General features: G+C 35.6%; 4 protein-coding genes across 4 annotated transcripts; 2 read left to right on the top strand and 2 right to left on the bottom strand.

Annotated features, from left to right (window-relative positions):
* The first annotated feature begins 1499 nt into the window (after positions 1 to 1499).
* On the top strand, positions 1500 to 10022 carry LOC107644572 (katanin p80 WD40 repeat-containing subunit B1 homolog KTN80.4). Its single transcript, XM_016348460.3, has 19 exons — positions 1500 to 1841; positions 2016 to 2195; positions 2359 to 2489; positions 2621 to 2738; positions 2891 to 3117; positions 4163 to 4265; positions 4480 to 4550; positions 4667 to 4741; positions 4822 to 4965; positions 5069 to 5288; positions 5458 to 5880; positions 6381 to 6440; positions 6512 to 6627; positions 7040 to 7165; positions 8111 to 8185; positions 8311 to 8423; positions 8920 to 9036; positions 9143 to 9211; positions 9347 to 10022. Exons 2-19 carry the CDS (start codon positions 2168 to 2170, stop codon positions 9408 to 9410), a joined length of 2280 nt encoding a protein of 759 aa, XP_016203946.1. The 5' UTR covers positions 1500 to 1841; positions 2016 to 2167; the 3' UTR covers positions 9411 to 10022.
* A 750-nt stretch (positions 10023 to 10772) lies between these two features.
* LOC110262637 (uncharacterized) lies at positions 10773 to 14562 on the top strand. The gene is made up of 5 exons (XM_088487485.1): positions 10773 to 11553; positions 11684 to 12714; positions 12801 to 13694; positions 13765 to 14019; positions 14089 to 14562. Exons 1-5 carry the CDS (start codon positions 10773 to 10775, stop codon positions 14560 to 14562), a joined length of 3435 nt encoding a protein of 1144 aa, XP_088343611.1.
* Positions 14563 to 15998: 1436 nt separating this feature from the next.
* On the bottom strand, positions 15999 to 18286 carry LOC107644573 (structural maintenance of chromosomes-like protein, putative (DUF3531)). Its single transcript, XM_016348461.3, has 7 exons — positions 17866 to 18286; positions 17684 to 17769; positions 17487 to 17565; positions 17319 to 17378; positions 16876 to 16997; positions 16613 to 16684; positions 15999 to 16401 (listed from the first exon to the last, which is right to left on the bottom strand). The coding sequence occupies exons 1-7, from the start codon at positions 18208 to 18210 to the stop codon at positions 16299 to 16301; spliced, it is 867 nt and encodes a 288-aa protein (XP_016203947.2). The 5' UTR covers positions 18211 to 18286; the 3' UTR covers positions 15999 to 16298.
* A 420-nt stretch (positions 18287 to 18706) lies between these two features.
* Positions 18707 to 22327, bottom strand: LOC107644571 (pyruvate kinase, cytosolic isozyme). The gene is made up of 4 exons (XM_016348459.2): positions 21857 to 22327; positions 21497 to 21764; positions 20066 to 20527; positions 18707 to 19790 (listed from the first exon to the last, which is right to left on the bottom strand). The coding sequence occupies exons 2-4, from the start codon at positions 21752 to 21754 to the stop codon at positions 18978 to 18980; spliced, it is 1533 nt and encodes a 510-aa protein (XP_016203945.1). The 5' UTR covers positions 21755 to 21764; positions 21857 to 22327; the 3' UTR covers positions 18707 to 18977.
* Between the last annotated feature and the right edge of the window lie 2828 nt (positions 22328 to 25155).

Here is a 25155-nt window from a genome sequence, read left to right as displayed (position 1 = left end):
ATAAATTAATTAAGTTGTTTACTTTTTTACTATCACCACCTCTTGGTTCCGTATACTTTTCTTATAGTATATGAACTAAAGTTATGGAAAAAATCATAAAACTATTGTTTTGAAACCCACAAAACAATTAGTTTTCTGATAAAATAATATTTCGAAAAGTGCTTTTTATTTTGTGGCATTTAAAAAATTAGTTCTACTCGACAAAGTCACTAAAAGTGAAGATTGAAGTATTGAACTGTCAATAACCTAATATTTGAAAAGAAAAATCTAATTCACTCAATATTAATAAGGTGAAATATTACAATCTCTTATTTATTTTCAACTTTTAGAAATTGTTTTTCAGGAATGAACATATTAATTTATTGTAAAATTAAACTTTATTTTTGTATTTAATTTGAAGCTTAGATAAAAATCTTTAATTTGAGGACTTCTAGTAACAACCAACAAGGAGGATCTTTTGCTTCTTATGATTGAAATTTACTTTGCCGATGTTTTCTTAGGATTCAACTCACTCTTACTACCAACTCCAAACCCTGCTAGGTATTTAATATCATAGAACACTTCGAATATCAATACCACATGCAAATTTTAATCAGAAAAGTTAGTAGCAAAAAAGAAAATAAAGCAAAAACTTCAAGTAGTAAAATGTTGTTTATTTTAATATAACGTTGCAAAAAGATACAAAATATAATAATTTATATATACGCATCCCCTATCAATTTATATGCAAATTTTCCACAATGTGAGTATAAATTATATCAATTTATGTATTTAAAAATTAATAAAATAAAAAAATTAATATGTCACCCAACGATCGACTAAAATTTATTCCCTCCAAATTTTTTGTTATTAGCATTTGTGGTACAAAGATATTAAATTAAGAAAAACTCTTGAGACCAGCAATTTTTAGTATATTTTATTATTATTTGATTAGTATAAATATTAATTTTTTTAATAGATAAATTTTACTAATTTATTTGTGTAAATTCTGTAAAATATGAGTGCAAACTATATTGATTCATGTATACAAATTTTAGTAATAAATATAAGTACAAACTATATATTTTTTGTGTGCTAAACTACTGTAAATACAAGTGCAAATTATTATTGACTAAGTATTAGCTAAAAATAATAATATTTGTTGGCCATATAGCAATTTTCTAAAATTAAATGTTAAAAAATAAGAGATTTATTCGATAAATATGAACCAACACAAAATTCTAATTGTTAGTTTGATAATAATATACTAAATATTTTTTATACTCGTATAAAATTACGATTAATATTGTTAATTAATTATATATTTAAATTATATTTTAATTAATAAAAAATACACATCATTTATAAAGAAAATATAGAGTGAAGGCATACCAAAATGTATAGTTTACTCTAAAATTGCTTCAAAAAACATTTGTATAAGAAAATGTGAAAAAAAAAATGAAATAAGAAAAACGTGGAAGGTAGCTTTCATGTATTTACTGAATACATCCTGAAAATTCAGAAAATTACAGAAATTGACCCTTCATGAGTCCTCTCCTTTCCGTTCTTCCCACTCTCAGGTTAATTTGAAACACAAAGCATTAACTCCATTTCCATCATCATTCATTCATTCATTACACTCTCACGCACAATTCGTGAAACACAAACGCGCTTCTTCTTCCTCTCTCTCTAACAGATCCCTCTGCCTCACCACTCAAATGCACCTCCATTGTTAACCACCCCTCACCGCCGCTAAACGACGCCGTTTCACTTAACCTTACATGCTTTGCTTCTTCCGCCACCTAAGAACTTAACCTTCTTTTTCATGCTTATGCGCCACTCTCTGCTTCTCCAAGTTAAATGTAACTTATTCTTTCTGCTTTCAATTCTCAAGCAACAACTTCCGTCAGCTTCTTCTTTCTTTAGTTTTACTGTTCCTTCTGATCTATTTTCAATATTTTAATTATTATTTATTTTTTGAATATTAATTATTAAGTAGTGCATTTTTTCATTTTTGTGTGTTTTTTTGTCGGCAGCTGATTGTAAACGAAGATCTGGAATCTTCTAGAAGCAGACTGCTGAGTTTGGATCTGTGTTTTTTCTCTCTCTCGAATGGTTCGAGTAGAGAGAATTTGTTAGGGTTTTCGATTTTTCCGTTAATATCTGTTTGCTGCTTTGTGTGCCACTGATGACTACCAAACGCGCCTACAAGCTGCGTATCCTTCAATGTGTTTATTTGATCTGTGAAATTTCAATTTCAGCTACTTACGTTTTACTAGAATATTGAATAGATCTCTGTGTGCTTGTGTCTCGAGCTGCATTGTTATGTTTATAGTTTTGTTTTTGTGAGTTGTGAGGTCCTTGATTAGTTGTGTGCAGAGGAATTTGTGGCGCATGCTTCCACTGTGAACTGTCTTAAAATTGGGAGGAAATCGTCTAGGGTTCTTGTCACTGGTGGTGAAGATCACAAGGTCAATCTTTGGGCCATTGGCAAACCTAATGCTATACTGGTTTGTTCTACTCTTCTCTACTCTTTTTTCAACTTTTTCGTTTTTGGATGTATTCTATTGTTTTTAATAAAAAATGTGGGATGTTTGTTTTTATCTACTGTGAGAGCTGTACTTTTTTGGCATTTTTGCAGAGTTTGTCAGGGCATACTAGTGGGATAGATTCTGTAAGCTTTGATTCCTCTGAAGTGTTGGTAGCTGCCGGAGCTGCGAGTGGCACTATAAAGCTTTGGGACTTGGAGGAGGCAAAGAGTATGTTGTTGCTTGCTCATTTCCTTTAGCAATATGAAAACACAGATAAAAAGAGATATAAGTAGTCTCATAAAACATTATATTTATTTTTAAAATTTGTACTCATACTGATACACTGTTGTTTGGATTGTGATGTTTCTTTTCTTTGGTAGTTGTTCGTACTCTTACTGGTCATAGGTCCAATTGTACATCAGTGGACTTCCATCCTTTTGGAGAGTTCTTTGCATCTGGTTCTCTAGACACTAATCTTAAGATATGGGACATCAGAAAGAAGGGTTGCATCCATACTTACAAGGGCCATACGCGTGGGGTAAATGCAATTAGGTTTACTCCAGATGGACGATGGGTTGTTTCAGGTGGAGAGGACCACACTGTGAAGGTTAGAGTTGCTTTCCCTTTTCTGCTATCATCAAATTCATACCAAGGTTGTTATGATCAATTAATTAAGACTAAAATATCTATTTAATCCCTTAAAAATATATGTAATGTTAGTTTGGTCTTGAAAAAATATATATTTTTTTCAATTTAGTTCCAGGGCCAATTTTGTGTTTATTTTTTTGGGATTAAACTGATATATAAAATGCTTTTTAGAGACTAAACCAATAGCTCTTGTATGTTATAGGGACTAAATGTAAAAAATTCTTTTAAGTTCCCCTATTGATGTCACATGTATTTTTGAGGGACAAAATAGTTAGTTTACTCTAAATTAAATAATTAAGTATGGAGGTATGAAGTTCTAAATTACGTTGGACCGAATATATAATAAAATGCATTTTGGTCACATATCACAATGATTTGATGAATCACAAAATGCTGTATTTGTTGCATATGAGTGAACACATCAAAGCAAGGCAGAAAATAACATGTATGATACAAATGTTCGGTGCTCAAGAAATCTTTTTATAGATCAATATTGCATTGGATGAGTGGACACATTATATATGAACTATGATTAGGAATGAAAGCATAGAGAGAAAGTTGGGTTTGCACTTATTGTGGAAAATATGGTACAAATACACCTTTGGTGGTTTGTTCATGTTAGAGAATACATATAATATAATGCCTGTACATAAAGAAGAGATTAGACAGATAGGAGCTCAAAATAGAAGGGGAGGCTAAGACAAAATTAAGGACCTACATACAAATGAGTTGTTTATAGATATAGTTCACAATTAGATATAATAGTTTTTGTTTGATCCATATAACCAGTTACAAGTTAGAAGAAGGCTTTATTGTTATTTTATCTGTTGTGCATTTATGCACATTAGTTAAAAATTTCAGCGATGGGATGATGTGTTGAACACTGGGTAATGAGTAATGACGCTATGGCCTTTCACATCTCGGGGAATAGGCTTATATTTCTCTACTGCACTTTGTTGTTTAGAAGACTCTGTTGATTTTTTTTCCCCAATATACTTCTGCAGTTATGGGATCTGACTGCTGGAAAACTCTTGCACGATTTTAAGTGCCATGAGGGCCAGGTCCAGTGTATAGATTTTCATCCCAGTGAGTTTCTCCTGGCAACAGGTTAGTCTTACCTTTATGACATTATGTTTCACTAGCTGGTGGTGGGAAGCATCATGATCCTACTTAGATAAGAAACAGCATGGATTGGTTCTTATTTGAGCATGACTTGTTAAATTAGGTGTACTGTCATAAATGCAGTTTAGCATAAGCTAATAGCATTTGGGTAGGCAATTCAAGTGTAATTGTTATTTTGTTCCTTTCTTTCTGTGCCCAGGTTCTGCAGATAGGACAGTTAAATTTTGGGACCTTGAAACCTTTGAGCTTATCGGTTCAGCTGGTCCTGAGGTACTCTCTGTTTTTTAGGGCAATTGTTATTTACTCTGGTAATGGGGGGTTTATCATGCAAGTTATATTTAAGAATTTTTGGGTAAGCTTAAGTATTTATATTATCTGTACTGTAGACAACTGGAGTTCGTTCACTTACTTTCAGTCCTGATGGGAGGACCCTACTTTGTGGTTTACATGAGAGTTTGAAGGTACACTCCATTGTTAGTTCATTCATTCATTTGATGTAATCATTTATCAAGTTAACAATGTACCACCTTCTTCTGTGTAGGTTTTCTCTTGGGAGCCTATAAGATGTCATGATATGGTGGAAGTGGGTTGGTCTAAATTGTCAGATCTTAATGTTCATGAAGGGAAACTTCTTGGTTGCTCATACAATCAAAGTTGTGTGGGAGTCTGGGTTGTGGACATTTCGGTAAATAAATTTACTTTAACACACAAGTTGCTGCATCTAATAATGGTTGTATTTGATAAAATTTCATGCTAATGGACCATTTTACATTTGACTTATTATCCAGCGCATTGAACCATATGCACTTAGTAAAGGAAACAAACTAAATGGGCATTCAGAAACTAAATCTTCAAGTGGAAATATGGCTGTACTGAATGAGATCACAGCTAAGCCTAGGCTATCTGTTTCTCAAAATCCAGATCCATTACTAAAGGAAACAAAATCTCTTGGAAGGTTGTCAGTTACTCAAGATCCAGATCCCTTGAAGGAGGGAAAATCTTTGACATGTATATATCCTTTCTCTTCTTTTTCTTCACTGATGTTTTCTTTTGGTGACTTTCTGGCATTTGCTTGATTGATTGTTTGTTTAATACCTCCATGATTCCAATCCATTTGGATACTATGGCCCATTATATCTAAACTTCCTCATTACTTTCATTTATGGTTTGCATGAAGCCACAGGAAGTGCACCAAGTACTCCTCAAAGGATCAATTTGAACTCTGGTCCCAAGACAGCAGCATCTGGTGGTTCAACAGCAGTGATTAATGCAGCTCAGAAGAGGAGCTCTTTGAAGTCTCATATAACATCCAATGTACCACTTATCAATAAACCAGATATTATACCTGTAATTGTCCCCAGAACTAGCGTGAGGCCAGAGCTTATAGTAGATTCCAGAAAAGAAGCCGGTATTGTTGAAAGAACAATGCCATTCTCTTTGCAGTCAAAGGCAGCAGATATACGCAAGTCTCCAAACAACAGAGATGATGTGGATAAGTCACGCCTCAGTCCTGTAACTGAATCTGCAGCTTCTAAGGGTAGTGAATTAAGTGGTTTTGAAGATAAAAATAATTTCCCAGTTGTAGTAAACTCAACGCAAGGTATTCTTATTTCTCAGAATACGGCTTTAACTATCATACCATGTTGCAATTGACACATTTAATACTTGATAAAGCTGAGTGTTGTTAATCAGCTTTGTATCTTGTACAAAATCCTCCATGTACAAGGTTGCTTGTTATTCAAGGATCAATATTTATGGAGTATACCTGATAAACATAGTTGGAAAATGAATTTGTGCTCAACATGTCTGTCCCAACAAAACGACCTTGTCTTTACGTGAGTTCTTTGCTACAAAGAAGAGTTCCAAATTCCAAAGATAGATATTAACTTTTACTAATCTATAATCCTTTCTTAATATACTTCGAACCACCATTAGCCCAAGACCAAAGATAACATGCAGTTATTAATTTTGCCATAGAGCATGGATGATTGCCGCTGTACCATGTTGTGCTTAGTATAATGATTGATGATCATTTGTTAAACTTTTATTCTTGTAATCTGTTTGATGGAATTTACTGATGTGATTTCTATCTTGCTCTAGATGAATCTCGGGGGCAGAAATTGAGTAGAGACATATCTTCTGTCGAAGTACAAAGAGGAGGTATGCTTGTAGAAGGTGTTCATATCATATATATGTATGGATTCTCAATTGACACTCTTTAAAATATGTAGGGAGAATGCGCTCACTTCTCAGTTTGGAAAAGAGAGAACGATCTCTGAATTATGAAGGACCTAGGCCAGGAATTTCACACAGGAGAATATCATCTGTACAGCTTCCTTTCAGTGGGGTATCATACTGTTTCCTATCAACTCTTCTTACCTTAGAGATGATTATCAGTGGATGATAGCATTGTTAAGAAATACAAAACTTAAAAAGAACACAAGATATATAGTTTTTGAAGGAGTATGGATATACTCAAACTTACATGTCAGCATTTGCAAAAGTTTTCATTATTTTGGGCGAGCATGCAAAATGTATGCAATATCTTATTGAATAAAGAATCAAGACAATCTTGGTACACTTGCAGCATTCATGGTTTTAAAAGAAATTTAATATCTGATGTCATTGTGTTGGGGATAGATTTCTTAGCCCTGGCATTTGTTATAGTGTGTGTGGGCCCCCGTTTTTTTTTTTGCTTTCTTTTCTCTCATTTTGATTTCCTTGAGGATATAAGTCCCTAATTTCTCAAAGCTAAACAGAGAGAACCTTCTATATCCACTGAGAAGGCCACAGTTTCTGCTAGTGATGAAGATTCTATTGCTGATGTGATGGAACAGCACGATCAATTTCTCAGTTCAATGCAGGCTCGCTCAGCCAAGTTACAAGTAGGTATCTGAACTTGTAATCATGATGAGTTTTTATTAAGTCACTTGAATGTGCTTTGACTTATATATTAACTATCTTGTGCCCCTTGTGATCAAGAATCTTTGCATGTCATTAAATAAATTGTCAATCAATCTGGGTTGGATGAAGCTAAACAACAAAGAGCAAAAAGTGATTCACCTTTTTATTTCTTCATCTCTTTGGATAAGAAAAGTAAATAAATTCAAGTAACAGAAACTACAAACATAAACTTGCATGTGCATAAAAAGGTGTCTCAAAAGAAAAAACCATTCTTAATTAGCTGTTACCTAAGCAGTGTTTAAGATTATAGGAGCCTAAGTCAATTTTATCCAGGATGTAGTCTGTAGTGGTTAACATTTTTCTGTGAAATTCTACTATACTTTATAAATAAGTGATTTCTTACCCTTCTCTTTATATGGGTATTGGTACACTTAATCTAATCAATGGTTTAAGATTTGTTTTCAAATTTTTTAATTTTTAAAAACAAATAATTTTAGTTGATGGGACACACGGCAATTTTTCAACCACGCCAACATAACAGTATTGGCACCCTGCAATTTTTTAAAGTACTATAATAATCCCTTTTTAATAATAGACGGTTAGACAACAAATCACTGCAACCAACTGAACAATTTTGAATTTTTCCTCTTATTCTTTTTGTGGTGGTTTTTTTTGTTTTGGGGGGGGGGGGGGGTTGAGTTAAATGTTTTTTAGGTTCTATACTTCCCTATAGAGTTCCTGAATAAGAACAATCCGTTGTTTTCCTACAAAACCTATTCCCTTAACAAAAAAAATGTTTTCTGTAACAGAAATAACGTTTTCTTTTTGGGTTTTGCTGTTTGGGGAGAAGAAAAATGGGGGTTTGGGACTGAACCAAACTTATTACTGGTTATAAATTTACTTACTTTATAAGGAACATGTTGCAGGTGGTCTATAGATGGTGGCAAAGAAATGATGTTAAGGAGGCCATTGAAGCAGTGTCGAAGATGAATGATCATGCTGTGAGCATTTTCAGTCGCTTTCCAATGTTACTATATGTGTTCTCACTTGTGGTATTGATGATCATATTATATTTGACCAAATTCTTGATACTCAAGATATTAATGTATTATGGTATTTATTCCAGGTGATTGCTGATGTTGTTAGTGTGATAACGGAAAAAATGGATATCGTTACGCTTGATGTGTGCACTGGTCTGCTGCCACCACTGACTGACCTTCTACAAAGTCAAATGGACAGGTAAGCATCTCCTCTTCTGCCATCTGATTCAAGGCAGCACTTTTTATGCCGTGTTGGACAAGTATGGTGCAGTGGGATTAGATCCTTTTACTTCTTTGAATCACTTTAATGAGAAAAGGGAAAATATAAAGATACAGATATATGGTTTATGAAATCAATGCTTTTTGTGTTATGTCAATTTTATCTTCCTTGTTTCCATCATAGCTAAAAGATGTCTAACTTATATCTCGAGTGTTTGATCATTATTATAAAATTCTGCAACCAACCACTGGCAAAATAATTTGGAGTTATATGTTAGATCAGCTGTGGACGCATCACGCGAATCATTTTACCCTTTTAGTTTTTATTGTGGTTACAATATTGTTATCAGTTTTGTGGTTTTAAACTAAAATAACACCAGGGATTTTCACATTTGCTCTATTTGCATGCATTTATAACATAAAACTATAAGATTTTGTTACATGTTATTGACAATCTGATATTTGTATGTCTGTAGACATCTAGAAATATCGTTAGAAATGCTATTGAAGCTGGTCAGAACTTTCGGTTCTATGATTTATTCAGCCGTATCAGCTGCACCATCCGTTGGTGTTGATATTGAAGCAGAGAAAAGGTGTTAATTTTACCATCTTGGTTTTCTTATTTCATGTCTTGTATATATTGTATATCGACTCAATCTTTTTTCTTTTTTTTTTTTTTTGCTTCTTAATGAGGACCAGGCTAGAACGTTGCAACGCATGCTTTGTAGAGCTTGAAAAGGTCAAACATTTTTTACCTTCTCTTACAAGGTATGCATTCTACTTTGTTCATTTTCTTTTCTTCATTTTCCTTTCATTAATACTAATTGCTAATACATAAAAACAATTAGCATGAAAATCCTATATCAAGCATTGGATAATCTTATCGTTTTTTATTGTCTGTAGAAGAGGAGGATCAATTGCAAAGTCAGCGCACGAATTAAATCTGGCTCTTCAGGATGTTTCATGATTCCGTGTATTCACTTATTTCCTCATGTGCTGCTCAAAAGTTTCAGGGGTGCTAATAGGGGTTTGTGCATTTTAAAGATTTCAACCTCTACATAAGTCACCGGATAGGTTTTGACTGCACTTGGATGAAGCAGCCCTGTATTGGTTAGGCCTTCAGATTCATGGCAAGTGAAAACACCAATAATTGGTGCTCACATTCATGATAAGAGTGGAGGCACAGTTAACTACTGATTCTACGACACAAGCCAAGGCTTTGAGACATGTCTTGTCACTCACCTCTGCTGATGGCTGCATAGTTCTGACAACTATAACCTTATTTGTCATCTGCTTGATGTAAAGATCTCACCCCAGTTTGACGACTGACCTCTATTGTGTAATGCAAAAGATACTCCTATGAATGATCTAATGTTATTTGAGAATTTGTCATGATTTTTGTAGCGGTTCTTGTTAAGTGCTGTTCATACATAATTTGAGTGGTGGCGATGTTCATATGTCTTATTTGTTATGCAGATATTCTTGTATGATTTCAATGCATGAAATCACAGCTTTTGGTTCTATCTTTTTCAGGCGAACTCGAATTTAATTTCTAATGTATGAAATGAATTTATATATATGTACTTTGTTTATCGTTGCCCCCGAGTCCCCGACGAGTTGCTTTGATAGTATACGGGTTAATTCAATTGCTCGAACATGGGTTTTTCATTAAGTAATCTTCAAAGTAACGGCAAAGGTTTTAATAAAATGACAGTTAAAATTAGAGTAAATTACCAATTATGCCCCCAAAATTGTAAAACGCTGACAATAATAACCCTAATATTTGTAAACGACAATTATACCCCTGAAAATTTTAAAAACGCTACAAATATGCCCAACCGTGAAGTGAGGCCTTCTCCGTTAAACGGAACATGGTGATGTGTCAAACGGGAATCCAACGTGGCATCCTCACTAGGCCATCCGTCCCGTTTCAGGTTTTCCCCTAATTCGTGAAACCCTAATTGTGCAATTCCTAGTAAATGACCAGGCTAACCTTGAGTGAAACAATCCATTTAACTATGATAATTTTGGACGCGGGAAACTGAAGAGTTTCTTAGTGTTGGTCTCTGTATCTCTTCGTCTCGTGTGTCTCTGCATTCGCGTGTTGAAGTTGTTAACATCACTTGCAATCTGACGTTTGGCATTGATACTAGGTGAAGAAATCTCCATTGAACAACGAAGGTTTCGGTAAGCATTCATTGTTTTCGTTCTTCTTGTTATCAGGTCGTTGGGGTTTGCATGTTGTTGGTGATGAAGTGAAACTTTTTTCTGATGGTTGTGTTCATGTGTTGATTTATCTGATTGTTACTTCTTTCATGTTTTTTGTTAGATGGCAAGTCATATCACGTTTGTATATCACCATCGGGGTTGGTTAGAGAAGGATGCTGATGGTGTGGTGAGGTATAACGAAGGTTTAGTGAGTGTCATCGACAGGGTGCATGTTGATACATGTAATCTGTTCCTTGTTGAGGGTTTATTTCTGGATTTAGGTTATACTAGGTACAATGAAGTGTATTGGTTGGAGCCGGGGATGGATTTAGCTAATGGGCTACGAGTTCTGAGAAGGGATGCCGATGTGGTTAAGTTGTGTGATGCTGCACTGAAGAATAAAAACAGGGTGCACTTATATTTTGAGCATCCTATTGACGCCGATCCAGAGTTAGTTGATGTAGTCGAGGGACCTCCTTCAGAAGACCAGCAAAATCATGACCAGGATCTCCCACAGAATGATGAACATGGAGGAGCAGATGATACAGAAGTTGATGGAGCTATTTCAGAAATTCAGGAAACTCATCAAGATGATCCCACACAGTACGAGGAGCAACAGCAACAGGAGGGTGAATCAGTGTTGAATAATGGGGGGAATGATCAATTGGAGAAAGGTGACGTAGGTACTGATAACGTACCCATTGAAACTGAGGCTGCAACTGTTGAGAATGAGGCACCCAATCAAGGAAGTAACCATGAGACACAAGTTGAACCAGAAGAGGGCCAATCTCAGCGTCAGGAAGCTGAAGGTCGGGGAAGAAAGCGCAGGAGGAAACATGGAAGGCCCCAACCGTCTGGTAGAGCGCAACCTGATGCACAGGACAATGGAGACGAACTGCCAGGTTAGAAAATGTGTTGTATATGTTTGTAGCTTAAAACATGCAAATATTCATGATTGTATTGTTAATTAATTGTAGAGAATAGGGTGAAAATTGCTTATATACTTACCTAATCATATGAATGCATCACAAGGTCGTAGGCATCATCCAAGACCTCCTCCATCAGGTCAGAAGATCCTACCACCCAGGGAGGAGAATCAGGCTCCAAGGGTGGTTGTTCCTAACCAAAATGACCCTGATGGTGGGCCAACTGAATATCAGTACCAGTCTGAGGAGTTGCAGACCCCGCCTGGTTCTGATTCTGAGGATGAAAATCCAGTATTCCCTCAGCACAATCCTGATACAAAGTTTGGCAAAATTAGACTGGAGTTAGGTATGGAATTTGGGACGATGCAGCAGTTTAAGGATGCAGTCCGGAAGTATAGTATTCAAATGGGCAGAGAGGCATTTTTTCTGAAGGTTGAACCACATAGGTGCAGGGTTATCTGTTACAATGAAACGTGTCCATGGGAGGTTTACTGTGCAAGGAGAAACCAGCCACCTAGTTACCAAATAAAAACACTTGTTGATGAGCATACATGCCCTAGGAGTAATAGAAGTAGGTCAGTCACTTGTAAATGGGTTTCGGAAGAGTTGATAGGTAAGATTAGGATCTGTCCCAATTTGTCCCAGAAAGAGGCTAGAGATATGTTCAAGGTGGAGTTCGATATATGTGTTGGAGAGAGGATGATGTTTAGGGCAATGGAAAAGGCTAAGGATGTCATTGAGGGCACAGAGAGGGAACAGTATTTGATGTTGAGGACTTATTTGAATGAGCTCCGTAAGGCCAACCCAGGATCCAGTTGCCATATGGGTACATCTCCACAACCGGAAGGTTTGCCTAAGTTTAGAAGTCTTTACATATGTCTAGATGCTTGCAAAAGGGGATTCAAGCAAGGTTGTAGGCCTTTCATATGTCTTGATGGAGCATTCTTGAAGGGTTACTTTGGAGGACAGCTGCTGACTGCCGTTGCCCAAGATGCGAACAATCATCTATTTCCAGTTGCATATGGAGTAGTTGATGCAGAGACAAAAAAAAATTGGAAAGAATTCCTTGAATATTTGTTGGCAGATATAGGGGACCATCAGCAATTTGATTGGCACTTCATGTCAGATAAGCAGAAGGTTAGTTTTCAATTTGTGTTTTCAACTACTTTATTCAACTTATTACTCAAGCTATGGTATATAGTGTCTAACTTACTTAATGACAGGGCCTAATTCCTGCTCTGCAAGAAGTTATGCCAGGGGTTAATCACAGGTTTTGTACAATGCATATGTGGAGGAATTTCCAAAAGCGTTGGAAAGATCTGGAACTTAAACAATTGTTGTTTCAATGTGCAAGGGCGTTGACTGATCAGGAATTTGCTGAAGGTATGGCTGCAATAAAAAGGATTAATACAGCAGCCTGGGAATACTTGTCTGCATATGAGCAAGGAACATGGTCAAGATCAAGATTCTCTACCTGGCCAAAGGTAGATAACATAACAAATAATAATGCAGAATCACTTAATGCAACAATGGTGGGTTTAAGAGGCAAGAGCATAATTACCATGCTGGAGGATATCAGATATTACCTGATGAAAACTATGGCATTCCACAAAGATGCATTAATGGCCTACACGGGCAAGCTGGCTCCTATCCAAACGAGCAGGTTGGAGAAAGAAAAGAAGGAAGGAAATTACTGGGAAGCTCAGTGGGTGGGAGATGATGATCACAATGTGTTTGAGGTAAGAAGGCATGGTCACACACTTCAGGTCAACACTCAAGAGAGGACTTGCACCTGTAGAAAGTGGCAACTGACAGGCCTGCCGTGCTGTCATGGAGTTGTTGCAATTCAAAGAAAAAATCAAAGGCCAGAAGATTATGTCCACCATTGGCTGACTATGGAGGCATATAACAGAACTTACCAATTTCATATCAACACAGTCCCTAGTCAGGAGTATTGGGCTGATACAGAGGGGCTGCCATGTCTCCCTCCACCTTATAAGAGGCCAATAGGAAGACCTACAAAAAAAAGAGCTCGACATGAATCAGAGAGGCAGAGTGGTAGCCAGTACAAACTTAAAAGGAGTTATGGCAAAACAAGTTGTAAACTTTGCAAAAAGGTAAAAAATAATCTAACTTGCTGTTGAGTATTGTCATATATTGATGGTTGGAATGATGTTGTATTCGTAGGTTGGGCACAACTCAAGAACCTGTCCTGATAAGAAGTCGCATGTGGCATCTGAGGAAGATGCAACCGCACAGCAATCACCTCAAGCAGGTCAGGCAGATGGAGGACATGTTCAGCCACCAACTCAACAAAATTTGCCACATATGGATTTAGAGGACATGTCAGACTCCGAACAAGAGAGGTTTTGGGAGGAGACCATGGATGCAGTTGAACAAGAGCTCACACAAGGCCATCCACATTCTGAAGCTGATGAAGAGGTATTACATATATCAATCAATATTGAGGCAGTCACTTGAGAAGTTATACTTAGACTTATTTTTTTGTAGGCCAATCTCAACCTATCTGGTTCAACAAGTCAGTCTGCTGGAAGGAGATCTCCTAGGACCAACCCTGGGAGGAGAGCAACCAGATCTAGCAAAGGTCCTGCATCAACTCCTAAAACTCCCTCCAATACTACTGCTGCCGCTGCTGCTTCTTCTAGCAGGGAAGGAATCAGGGTAAAGATGCCTATTATGAGGCCCCCATCAGCTCCATGTCCAGCAGCCACTCCAAGGCCCACAGCTCCAAGTCCAGCAGCCACAACAAGGCCCACAGCTCTAAGTCCAACAACCACTCCAAGGCCCAACCCACCATTTAGGCCCACACAAGTACGGCCCGTTGGACCTACTTCAACTGCTGTCCCTGGTTTAGGAGTTGCAGAAACCACAAGGACTCCTGTGGTGTCAAATGAAACCATGAATGGAGCTAGTAAAGCAACAACTTCTAGGTTCTCTAAGTTCATGCCAAATCAGTCTGGTTGAAAGGGACTTGCATATGTGATTAGTTCTTCTTTTGAGTTATGAGTTAAAGATTAGTTGTTATACTGTTTCTACTTTTTGAGTTATATGTTGTTCTTAGCATTCATGGCAATTGGCCTTTGCTGCACAATTTATGTCTTTTGGTGTCTGAAATTAAGACTAATTAGTGAGTATTGAGTATTTTGGTTAGAACAATATGTGTTAAGGCTAATTGTTATCCAGATCAAACTTTTTGGTTGGAACAATATGTGTTAATGCTAAATGTTATGCAGATCAAATATTTTGGTACTATTCGTATTCTTTTGGCAGTGTTTCATTTCTTAAACCTATCTCAAATTAGTTAGCATATCTGAGTTGTCCTTTTTTACTTATCTGTATTCACTCTATTCATGTTATTGTCAGTATTCAACTGGGTGTAACACACAGCTCTAATTCATTAATAAGCAACAACAATAGCTACAACAATGTCAACATAAATTCCACAAAACAGTAACACATAACATCCATTGTTTGTCCTGCATGCATCCCTCCTCCTATCTAACTAAACAAATCACACTCAAAATCAAACTCAGAACAACTCCACAAAGAATGATGCATAAAAACAATTCAACTCTCTTCATGTGCTCCCTCATCATCTTTCCATCTCTGTAAATGGTCTCTGTCTCAAGACTGGTAAATCTCCCTTTCAAGACTCCACATTCATGGCATACTTGTGTTCCATTCTTCGAGATTTCCTCCAGCCCAACTGATTCCTCGTTGGTTTCGTCCATCCACTGAAAATAACGACACCCAGTGTTCTTCGTCTGCCCAGCACAGAAGCCATTCATCAAGCTCAACTCTCAATAGGGAATGGGGACAGATTCAGCCAAAAATTCATACATACCTTCCACAGAGGACATCTGAAGAACCATCTCCCTGGATTTCTCCTCGTCTTCGACTTCAACGCCACCACTTGAAGACGGCAGAAGCATGTCCCGTCATATGGCTTGCTCCCATGTTCGTCGAGCCCTTCAGAGTTACTATTTTCCACTGACTGTGTCCTTCGATTGTTATGGGACAAGCCTCTGCTTCCACCATGCATGATAGTAATTAGGGTTTATGTTTGTAATGAATTGGGGAAAACATTCTCTCACAATCCGTATAAAGAAGGAACGACACAGAACGCCTACTGAGGATGCCACGTTGGATTTCCGTTTGACACATCACCATGTTCCGTTTAACGGAGAAGGCCTCACTTTACGGTTGGGCATATTTGTAGCGTTTTTAAAATTTTCAGGGGTATAATTGTCGTTAACAAATATTAGGGTTATTATTGTCAGCGTTTTACAATTTCGGGGGCATAAATGGTAGTTTACTCTTAAAATTATTTATTAGAATGATAAGTTTTGGATGAGCAAGTAAATTCTGCCTCTTTATCTAGTAAAAAAATAAAATAAAAATTTTCCCATTCAACAATATCCATTTATCTCATGAAGACTGCAACAATTCTTGCTGGCTATCTATCACTGCTCATTACACTTTTACACTTCTGGGCACCCAATTAGTCATATTAGTGTAATGAAACGGCTCTGCCAACAGTAGTAATGCAGGTCAAGTATTCAGACCAAAACCAACGGATGGTGCAAAAACCTTGGAAGATGATCCCATTAATGTTAATGTGACTGAACCTCCGGAAAACTTTTCTTATCTTTGAACCACACCCAATGTGAGATTGCAAGTAACCGAACCAACAACTTGCTTCAGATCTTGAAGTATTTGTAACCATAATCAGGGTTTTTCATCCCCTCTTCCCAATCACCCATGCACCGGCCACCAAATACAACCTGCTGGATACCAAGGTACCTGGTATATATTCATCCATAGATAAATTTAATGCTCTTCAATTTTGAGTAACAAACAAAAGATTATGATCCATGGACATATACTCTACATATGTTCATTATCTATTGTTACTTTTTTGTACATACCCAGAGTGGAGTATGTACTAAAAAGTAACAGAAAAATAAATGAAAAAGAGTATTGCATTTGCATGTCATTTAGTATTTAAACTTACTCTGAGCTTAAGCCAGTAAGGCAGTTGAGAAGCACATCAAGACCAAAATAATCAGCTGTACCCAGGTCCACCCTGTAAGAAACATGTTTTAAATCTTTATCAAATTACATAATTCATGCCATGGTATGCCTGACTCAAAGGTAACAAGTAAGAATAGGGCAAAAATTTTCATACATGGTGTTAGACAAAAAATATTACAAAATTTGAGTAAAACACATGGGTTCCATGTATCTAAAATAAAAACAGAGTTCTAGATGTTATACCAAACACGTCCCCAGTTATCCTGGAACTCTACGTCACCAATATCATGGAAAGATGACGGCATCACTTTGAAACCCTTGTCTGCATCATATAGAGGATCATACTCCATTGACGAATTTGCCATCTGCCATGAATTGAAGATGCTTTAATTCTTTGTTAAAAGGTAACAGCTATATATGATTATTCGTTAACACAAGCTGGATGATGCCCTAGCTTTTAATCATGTTGAAACTACCATAAGAACTGTAGAAGATAATGCAGAACACATTATGACATGATGAGTGATCAAAGAGATGACCGTGAACGACCAATCTTTGAGTCCAATACTAATGATAAGTAATACATGTAACTCGTCCAAGAAAAAGAGGAAAAAAAGAAATAAAACTAACACAAGTCCAATAACACTACCAAGGTAAAGATAACTCGAAGCTACTAGAATCCTAACCTGCAAATTTGAAGAATTGAAGGCACCGAGGCGACCCAAGACATACCATGATTGAATAACCTGCATGTTTTTTTACAAGAATCAGATCATATGTAACTAGCTAGCTAGTAGCTACACATCCAAAATTCGAAAATCTTAAGGAGCGAAATGGAAGTATGGAACACTTACACTACCAAGTAAATTAACATCCTTATCAGATGGTGATCCATAGAATTCAAACCAAATATGTGAATCAGTTGGATTGAAGCTGCAACAACCAAATAATCAAATTATGACAACTAAAACTAAACAAACGAAAAAACTCCACATCTTACTTTGCATTCATATGCATAGAGATTAAGGAAGAGATGAAGTTGTTAACTTACTCTCTAAATGAAACTTTGAAAGCAACAACAGAACCCGTCTTAGACTTACGAAAGTCTCTACCTTTCTTCCGAACTCTATCTTCAACCTACAATGTTAGTGAAGAAAAACGAACCCCAGAAATAAAAAAGTGATTTTGAACTCCAAAATGAAAGAAAAAAAAAAGATTGAAACTTAGTTGTACCCGTTTGCGCATGAGTTCGGGGTTTCCGATGCTGTCTCCAAGAACAGCACGGAGCTCAGTGTCGTCTTTGCAAGCATCTTCGAGAACCTTAGCCCAAGAGGGGTAGTTATGAATGCGCTCATGCTCTCTTTGTTGCTTCTCTTCGCGGATTCTGAGAAGCCTTCGAGTTCTGGCGCTGGTTCCTGAGCCTTTGATAGTCACCCCTTCATCTGAAGAAGAAGAAGAAGATGCAGAAACTGAAAGGAGAAGAGGGCGTCTCATAGGAAGAAGGGACGAATTGGAATGTGTGTTAGTGTTGGGGCAGTGCCACTGCAAGGGGCAGCTACATCTGGAAGCCATAGCCATTATCTTCCTTCTTCTGTCAAACTATCGCACTCTTTTCTCAAATATCTACCTGCCTCTTCACTTGGAAGTTGGAATACAAAATAATATTTTCCATATCGGATAAATTTTTTTTTATTCATAAAATAACTAATTAGCTTTCAATATTTTATAATATTATATTTTTTAATAAATATATAAATAATTTTTTTTTTACTTTTTAAAATCTCAGACAATTTAATATTTTAATTATAATATATTTTTATATATATTATGAACTAATTTATCTTATTTTATTAAAAAATAATTATCTAATATTTTAGAAATTTGTCAATTTCTTTTGTTATTAATTAATTTATTCATTAGAGAACAATTTGATGCAGTACTTCAACTAATGAGTCTTAACTTAGACTTAGACTAACTTATATAAATAATACTTTGGTACATCAAAATAAAATTCTTAATATTCATAATAATGTAATATCAAAATCAAAGTACTCCACTACTCCACTACATTCAATAGGATAACACAAGTTATCATATCTCAAAATGCAAGGGTAATAATACATGTTTGTTTATTTTCATACCAATCCGAAATTTATAAGTATTCCTCTTATCAACAGAGAATACAAAAACCTGCTTTTCTAAAGCTAATAGGTTAAATCCTTCATCTTATGGAAGAACAGACACCACAATAGTTTTAATAATAAATAAAAGCCAAAACATAACCCTTCATGAGTTGGTGCCTCTCAGGGCAAATAACACATTTCAGCATCATATCTTGGATTGAATCATTTAACTATGCAGATCTTAATAACAGAGGCAACTCCAATGCGATGTAGTGCAACAACTGCATCACCAGGCTTGCAAAGCCCTTTTTGAGTTGCAGATTTAAGAGCAGCTTCAAGAATCACTTCTGTAGATTCTGCATCAGTGGCTTTTGCAGATCCCTCAGCCAATACAGGAATCAAGCCTCTGTATATTAAGCTGTGCCTTGCTGGTGTCTCATCACTGATGCTCCAGTCGAATGAGTCAGTTGTCAAAACCGGAACCACCACTGACAATATCGGAACAGCCGGCCTATACTTGGCGACCAACTTGGCTGTAGTGCCACCACGTGTCAGCACAACGATGAGTTTGGCTTTGGCCTTGTTCGCCGTGCGGACGGCAGATGATGCAAGACTTTCCAATGGACTCATCGGTAGAGGAGTAGCCCTTATCATCTCCTTGAAGATTGCATTGTAATCTAGTGATGATTCTGCCTCAATACATATCCGGGCCATGATTTTCACAGCGATCTCAGGGTAAGCCCCGGCTGCGCTTTCACCACTAAGCATGACACAATCTGTTCCATCAAGAACTGCATTGGCAACATCAGTTGCTTCGGCTCGGGTTGGCCGGGGAGACTTGATCATTGATTCAAGCATCTGGGTAGCAGTGACAACAGGTTTTCCAGCATGATTACACTTGTATATCATCATTTTCTGCGCCAGGAAAATCTTTTCTACTGGGATCTCCATTCCAAGGTCACCACGAGCAACCATGAATGCATCGGTCTCGCGCAGAATATCATCAAAATTCATGACTCCCTCCTGATTCTCAACCTTAGGAATATTCCACAACATTATTGAAAAACTCAGGATTTGGCAATTAAAAGAACAGCAAAGTTAGCATATGGAAGAAAAGCAAACTCACAAGTATTTCTTCATAAAATGCAAAACACAAACCAGCATGCAACTTTCTTTATAACGAAGATGAATGCGAGATGAACTCAACCAAAGAAACCATATATTAAGCAGAAATGGCTCACATGTAAACATAAGACCTGTCTAGCATAAGGTTAGTACGACAGAAGTCGTATAAGAACACAACAAAGTACCTTTGACATCAACATAATATGCTTTGCATGTTGTCCAAGAACCTTCCGGACATTAACAAGATCTGAACCCTTACGAACAAATGAAAGAGCAATCATGTCAATCTTGTTAGGGACACCCCATTGAAGAATGTCTTCCTTATCCTTCTCAGTAAGAGTGGGAAGATCCACCACAACACCAGGAAGATTAACATTTTTCCTCTCACCCAGCATGGCAGTGTTTTCACAACGGCACTTAACAGTACCAGCACCCGGATCACAGGATAAGACAGTGAGGGTGATTGTTCCATCAGAACACAATATGACATTTCCGGGCTTCAAATCAATAGGCAGCTTCTTGTAACTCATTGATATCATCTCTGGATCACCCTTAATAGTATAATCAGTAGTAATGGTGATTTCTTGTCCTTCCTTGAGTTGAATAGGTTTTCCATCTTTTAGAAAACCAGTTCGAATCTCAGGGCCCTATAAAAATCCAGCAGAAAGCAGATGTACATGGAACAGTTAATAATTTATTGCTCAAGAATAAAAAGTTCTTGCTATAAGAAAACACACTAGTACATCATATATTTTTTACCTAAAAAAATACCATTAGCATTAAAACAGATCGTGGTCTAAGCTGTTCTAATAATTCCGAACCCCCAAAATGCAATAGACTGCAGAGCCAAACAAGAATTTAGAGGGGGAAAACATGAGAAATGGGTATAGATATGCTTATCCTTGGTAGTCTCCTGATTGCAGGGATGCTATCCTCTTTCATGAACCAAAAAAGAATCGACTATGCTAAGTATACACCAAAGTCAGCTACCAATAAAAAGTACATGTTGGAATACAAATTCAAATTGAAAATAAATTAAACCACATATGTACAAATACATTGGTGGCTGATTTTAGTAGCTGATATTGGTGTTCAAATAGCATTTTTGAAAAGCATTACAATATCTTGACTAAAATGGCTATCCTTCAAGGTTAAGCCGAGCACGAACATAATGAATCAACAACAGGAAATGCATGTTTACTTCAGCAACCAACTCAAAAGTGTAATAAAATTCCATCAACAGGACCATTTCACTGCCCTCACAAAAACTGCTTAACTTCCCGAAAATCCAGAAGGGAGAATGCAGTCTAGAAAAGCAGTAATAGTAACCGCTTTTATGTATATCCCACTCCACATTTCACTTAATCATGTCAATTACAAACTGAGCTACCCATAAAGCAAGTTGGTGTATCTCTTCAGTTGAAGCATCAGAATCACTCAGTTAGTAACCAAGTCTAATCAGATCAAGCAACCAAAACATCAATATTAACAACACCCATAGAACAAGTATAACCAAACAAAATTAAAAAACAGCACAAAGAATCTAAAAAACTTAACAAGCATATCAATCATCATAACTAAATGAAAAAGAAAAAAAAAAGGAAAGAAAAGTAGACCTTGGTGTCAAGCATGACGGCACAGAGGATACCAGTGTTGTGCATGGCAATCCTAAGAGTATCAAGAGTCTGCTGATGGTACTCGTGGGTGCCATGGGAGAAATTGAACCTGGCAACGTTCATGCCAGCCCTTAGAAGCTTCTCGAGCATCTCGACGGATCTGGAAGCGGGTCCAAGCGTGCACACGATCTTCGTCTTCGGAACTCGGCCATCGTGTGGCAACTGCTTCAAGATCCCTTCTATGTCTATGTTTGACATCTCCTCACTCCTAAACACACACAAAAAACAACAAAAATACTATGTAAGTAAGAGTAGTGAACAACTGAACATGAATATTCCAATAGAAATAAAAGTGCATACCTTGTGTTTGTTAAAATGCAAAGTGTGTGTGTGTGTGTGAATCTGGGAAGGGTTAGAGACTTGGAGGAATTAGGAAGGGATTGATATTTGTGTTTGCTTGCTATGTTATGATGGTGAGGTTGTTGTGTTTTGTGATTGGGGGCATTGCTTATAGTTAAAAAATAGAGAGAAATAAAGTGAAACTGTGAGTTCGAGTTAGGGGTGGTTTTTTTTGTGATTTTGTGGGCGTATGTTTGGTTCAAGCTGAAAGTCACCTCAGTCACCGGTCATTCCTCCATTTCGGAATATTCTTTTTTTTTTTTTTAATCTTCATTTTCAAGGAAAAGTTTGCGGATGCTGTTTTTCATAAACGGATATTCCTTGGATAAATTATTCTATATGTAATTTTTTTTTTTTGGTCAAAATTCTATATGTGTATGTATGCAAAAATTTTAGTATGTTAATGAACTGCTAGGAAAACATTAACAGTCTAAAGTTGCTGTTAATAAATTTGTATATATATTTTTGTGCTTTGTGTCATGGTTACATGATGTGGCGGTAGTATTGGTATGGCATGAGCGTTATTTTGATTTTGAAAAAGAAGGCAAAGGAGAAAAGCCCAAGACTGTGGGCTGGAGACTAAGGAACCCCACTGATTTGGACTGTTGAATCTGGATGTTCCACGTTGCCTTCGGTGTGCGCCTCACGGTTTCTGCCCTTGTAAGTTGCAATACTGTTCGTCACTCACATTCTATATGTTGACCCTAACTAGTTTATTATTAACCAAAACTATGATGCCATCATCACACTACTCGTGGTTTAAACAAAAATAAAAAATTAAAGTAATGTGATATAGTGGCAAAAATATTTGTCTCAAACTAAAGTCACACAGGTTCGAATTCTAGTAGTGGTGGTTAAGTTAATGTGTATCCCGGGGATCAGGTTTTGCTTTACTTGCATGTGATGTTAGCAGATAAAAAATTGGACGGTGCGAGTAGGGCGAGATTTATCGAACAGTCTGACTTGTTCACTACAATACGGATCATGCGTGTTGTTGAGGGAAAATAAAAAAAAAATTCATTCATACAGAACTAGAAAGGTCTGATACGCTTCATGTAAATTTCAGATATTCCCTCCATGCAAAACGGACCCTCCGATGTGCTGACAAAAAAATTTCAACAATAAAATTAGAAGATCTAATTTCTTAACACCAAATCTGAACAAAAGCTGTCCCACAAATTGGTCTACCACCTCTAACATTCATAACTACGCACAACACATTCACAGCTTCCATAACCAAAAAAATCAGCTTGTGTTTGTATGGCCGGAAAAAAAAATTATTAATAAAATAATCAAATACTGATAATAAAAATAAGAGTTGAATAAAAAGTTTTTATTTTTAATATTTTTTTTTCAAATATTTTTAATATTTAATTTTATCCTGAAATTTTTTATTTGCATTTAGTTCGGTTGATTTCATCATTTCATTAACAAATCATTAACATGCCTACTACAATCTTCTGTAAATGTTGCCTTATTATACAGGGAAGTGGGAACAATAAAACTAACGTAGGCATAACATGTTGTTTTCTAGACACCTGTTGCTGGTAAGAGGAATCCACATCGATGATCTATGTCATTCCCTAATGACAATTTTGGTGTTATCACAGTAGGATTTTTCATTCTTTAAATGCATAACAAGATCCTTTTCTTAAGATATGAATGAAGGATGACACTTTTTTATGACTAATTTTTAATCTCTATTTAAAAATATTTGCCATGTCTATAGAAAATATAGCAATTTATTAGGTGACACTTTTTTATAACTAATTTTTTAATCTCTACTTAAGATTTGAGTATTTTTTTTAAAAAATAACATCTAAGATACACAATATAATTATCAGAATATAATTCTATAAGTCATTACTAATATTTTACATAATAATATAATTAAATATGTTATTATTAAAAAAACAAACAATTTTTTTTAAAAATAGATATAGAAATAAATATATAAAAACTAATTTGATAAGTATAAAAATTTGAGTGTATAATATTAAATTAGTTAAGTAAAAATTATTAGGGAACTAAATAATTAAGATATAAACTTATTACATAATAAAAAATTTATACATATAAAACTATTAAATTACATAATATTTTTTATTTTCTTAGACATATATCTCATATATAGACATAGTTCTTTAAAATTTTTAGATGGCTGAGACCACAATTGTCTTTTACGTGTTACAATAAAAGATAAAAATAGAATAAAAATTAATAAAAAATAAAATTCACATTTTGTATTTGACTGAAATTCAAGTTAAATTGCATATCTACAAATTTATAAATTTAAACCATGAATTTTGTTTTTGAAAAAAAGTAACTTATATATAACTCTCTAACATGACATTTTAGTATAAATTTTTTATATTTTAAATTTTAAAATAACAAATAATTATAATAAAAAAATATAAAAATCTAACCAGATTTATACAATGTGATTTTAAAAATATTAGGGCATAGCATTAGTAAAATTATTATTTCTCTTTTAATAATAATAATAATAATAATAATATAAATAATAACTAGAATAATAATAATAATAATACTATTCAACAATACTGTTTAATAGTTATTTTTATTTAAAATAAAAATATTTTTTTTATAAAATTTTAATATTTTATAAATTTATACTCTCATATAATTCATGCCATAAATATATTAATAGTAAAAGTTTACATAAATATTACATAATTTAGTTCTTTTTTTTTTTTTTAGATTATTCTCATCATTAATAGTTCATGACATTTTATTTATTTATTTATTTTTGGTTTCCCACGATATCCCCCAACCCGGCAGGTCAAGGACTAATCCGTCGCGGTATTGAACTCCATTTAAGGGTTTGCCGCTGGCCAATGGGTTGCTGCATGCACAAGGCGGGATTCGAACCCCCAACACTTGCTTAAGCGGACTAGTGAACTAACCACTAAACCAACCCAACTAGTTCATGACCTTTTATTGATCCAATATTATAATAGATTTTCACACTAAGCCCAACCATTAAAGTTTTGGAATTATCCACTCAAAAAATACTAACAATTTTTTTTTTCAAAAAAAAGGCCCACATGATATACACATCATTTTGGTCAGTTTATTTATTTTTTTTGTCCTGCAATAATCACTAACAATAAAGGTCTATCACTCTAATTAATAACTTCCACCTAACTATCTACATATCATATGTTTATTGGTCAATTAAAACTTAACTACTCTTAGCCACTATAACTTTAGCCACCAAAAACCTATCCTTATCATTT

The sequence above is a fragment of the Arachis ipaensis genome, chromosome B5 (assembly GCF_059453495.1).
Source record: "Arachis ipaensis isolate K30076 ecotype BB chromosome B5, ASM5945349v1, whole genome shotgun sequence".
Classification (NCBI taxonomy): domain Eukaryota; kingdom Viridiplantae; phylum Streptophyta; class Magnoliopsida; order Fabales; family Fabaceae; genus Arachis; species Arachis ipaensis.
This window is presented reverse-complemented; position numbering and strand designations above follow the sequence as displayed.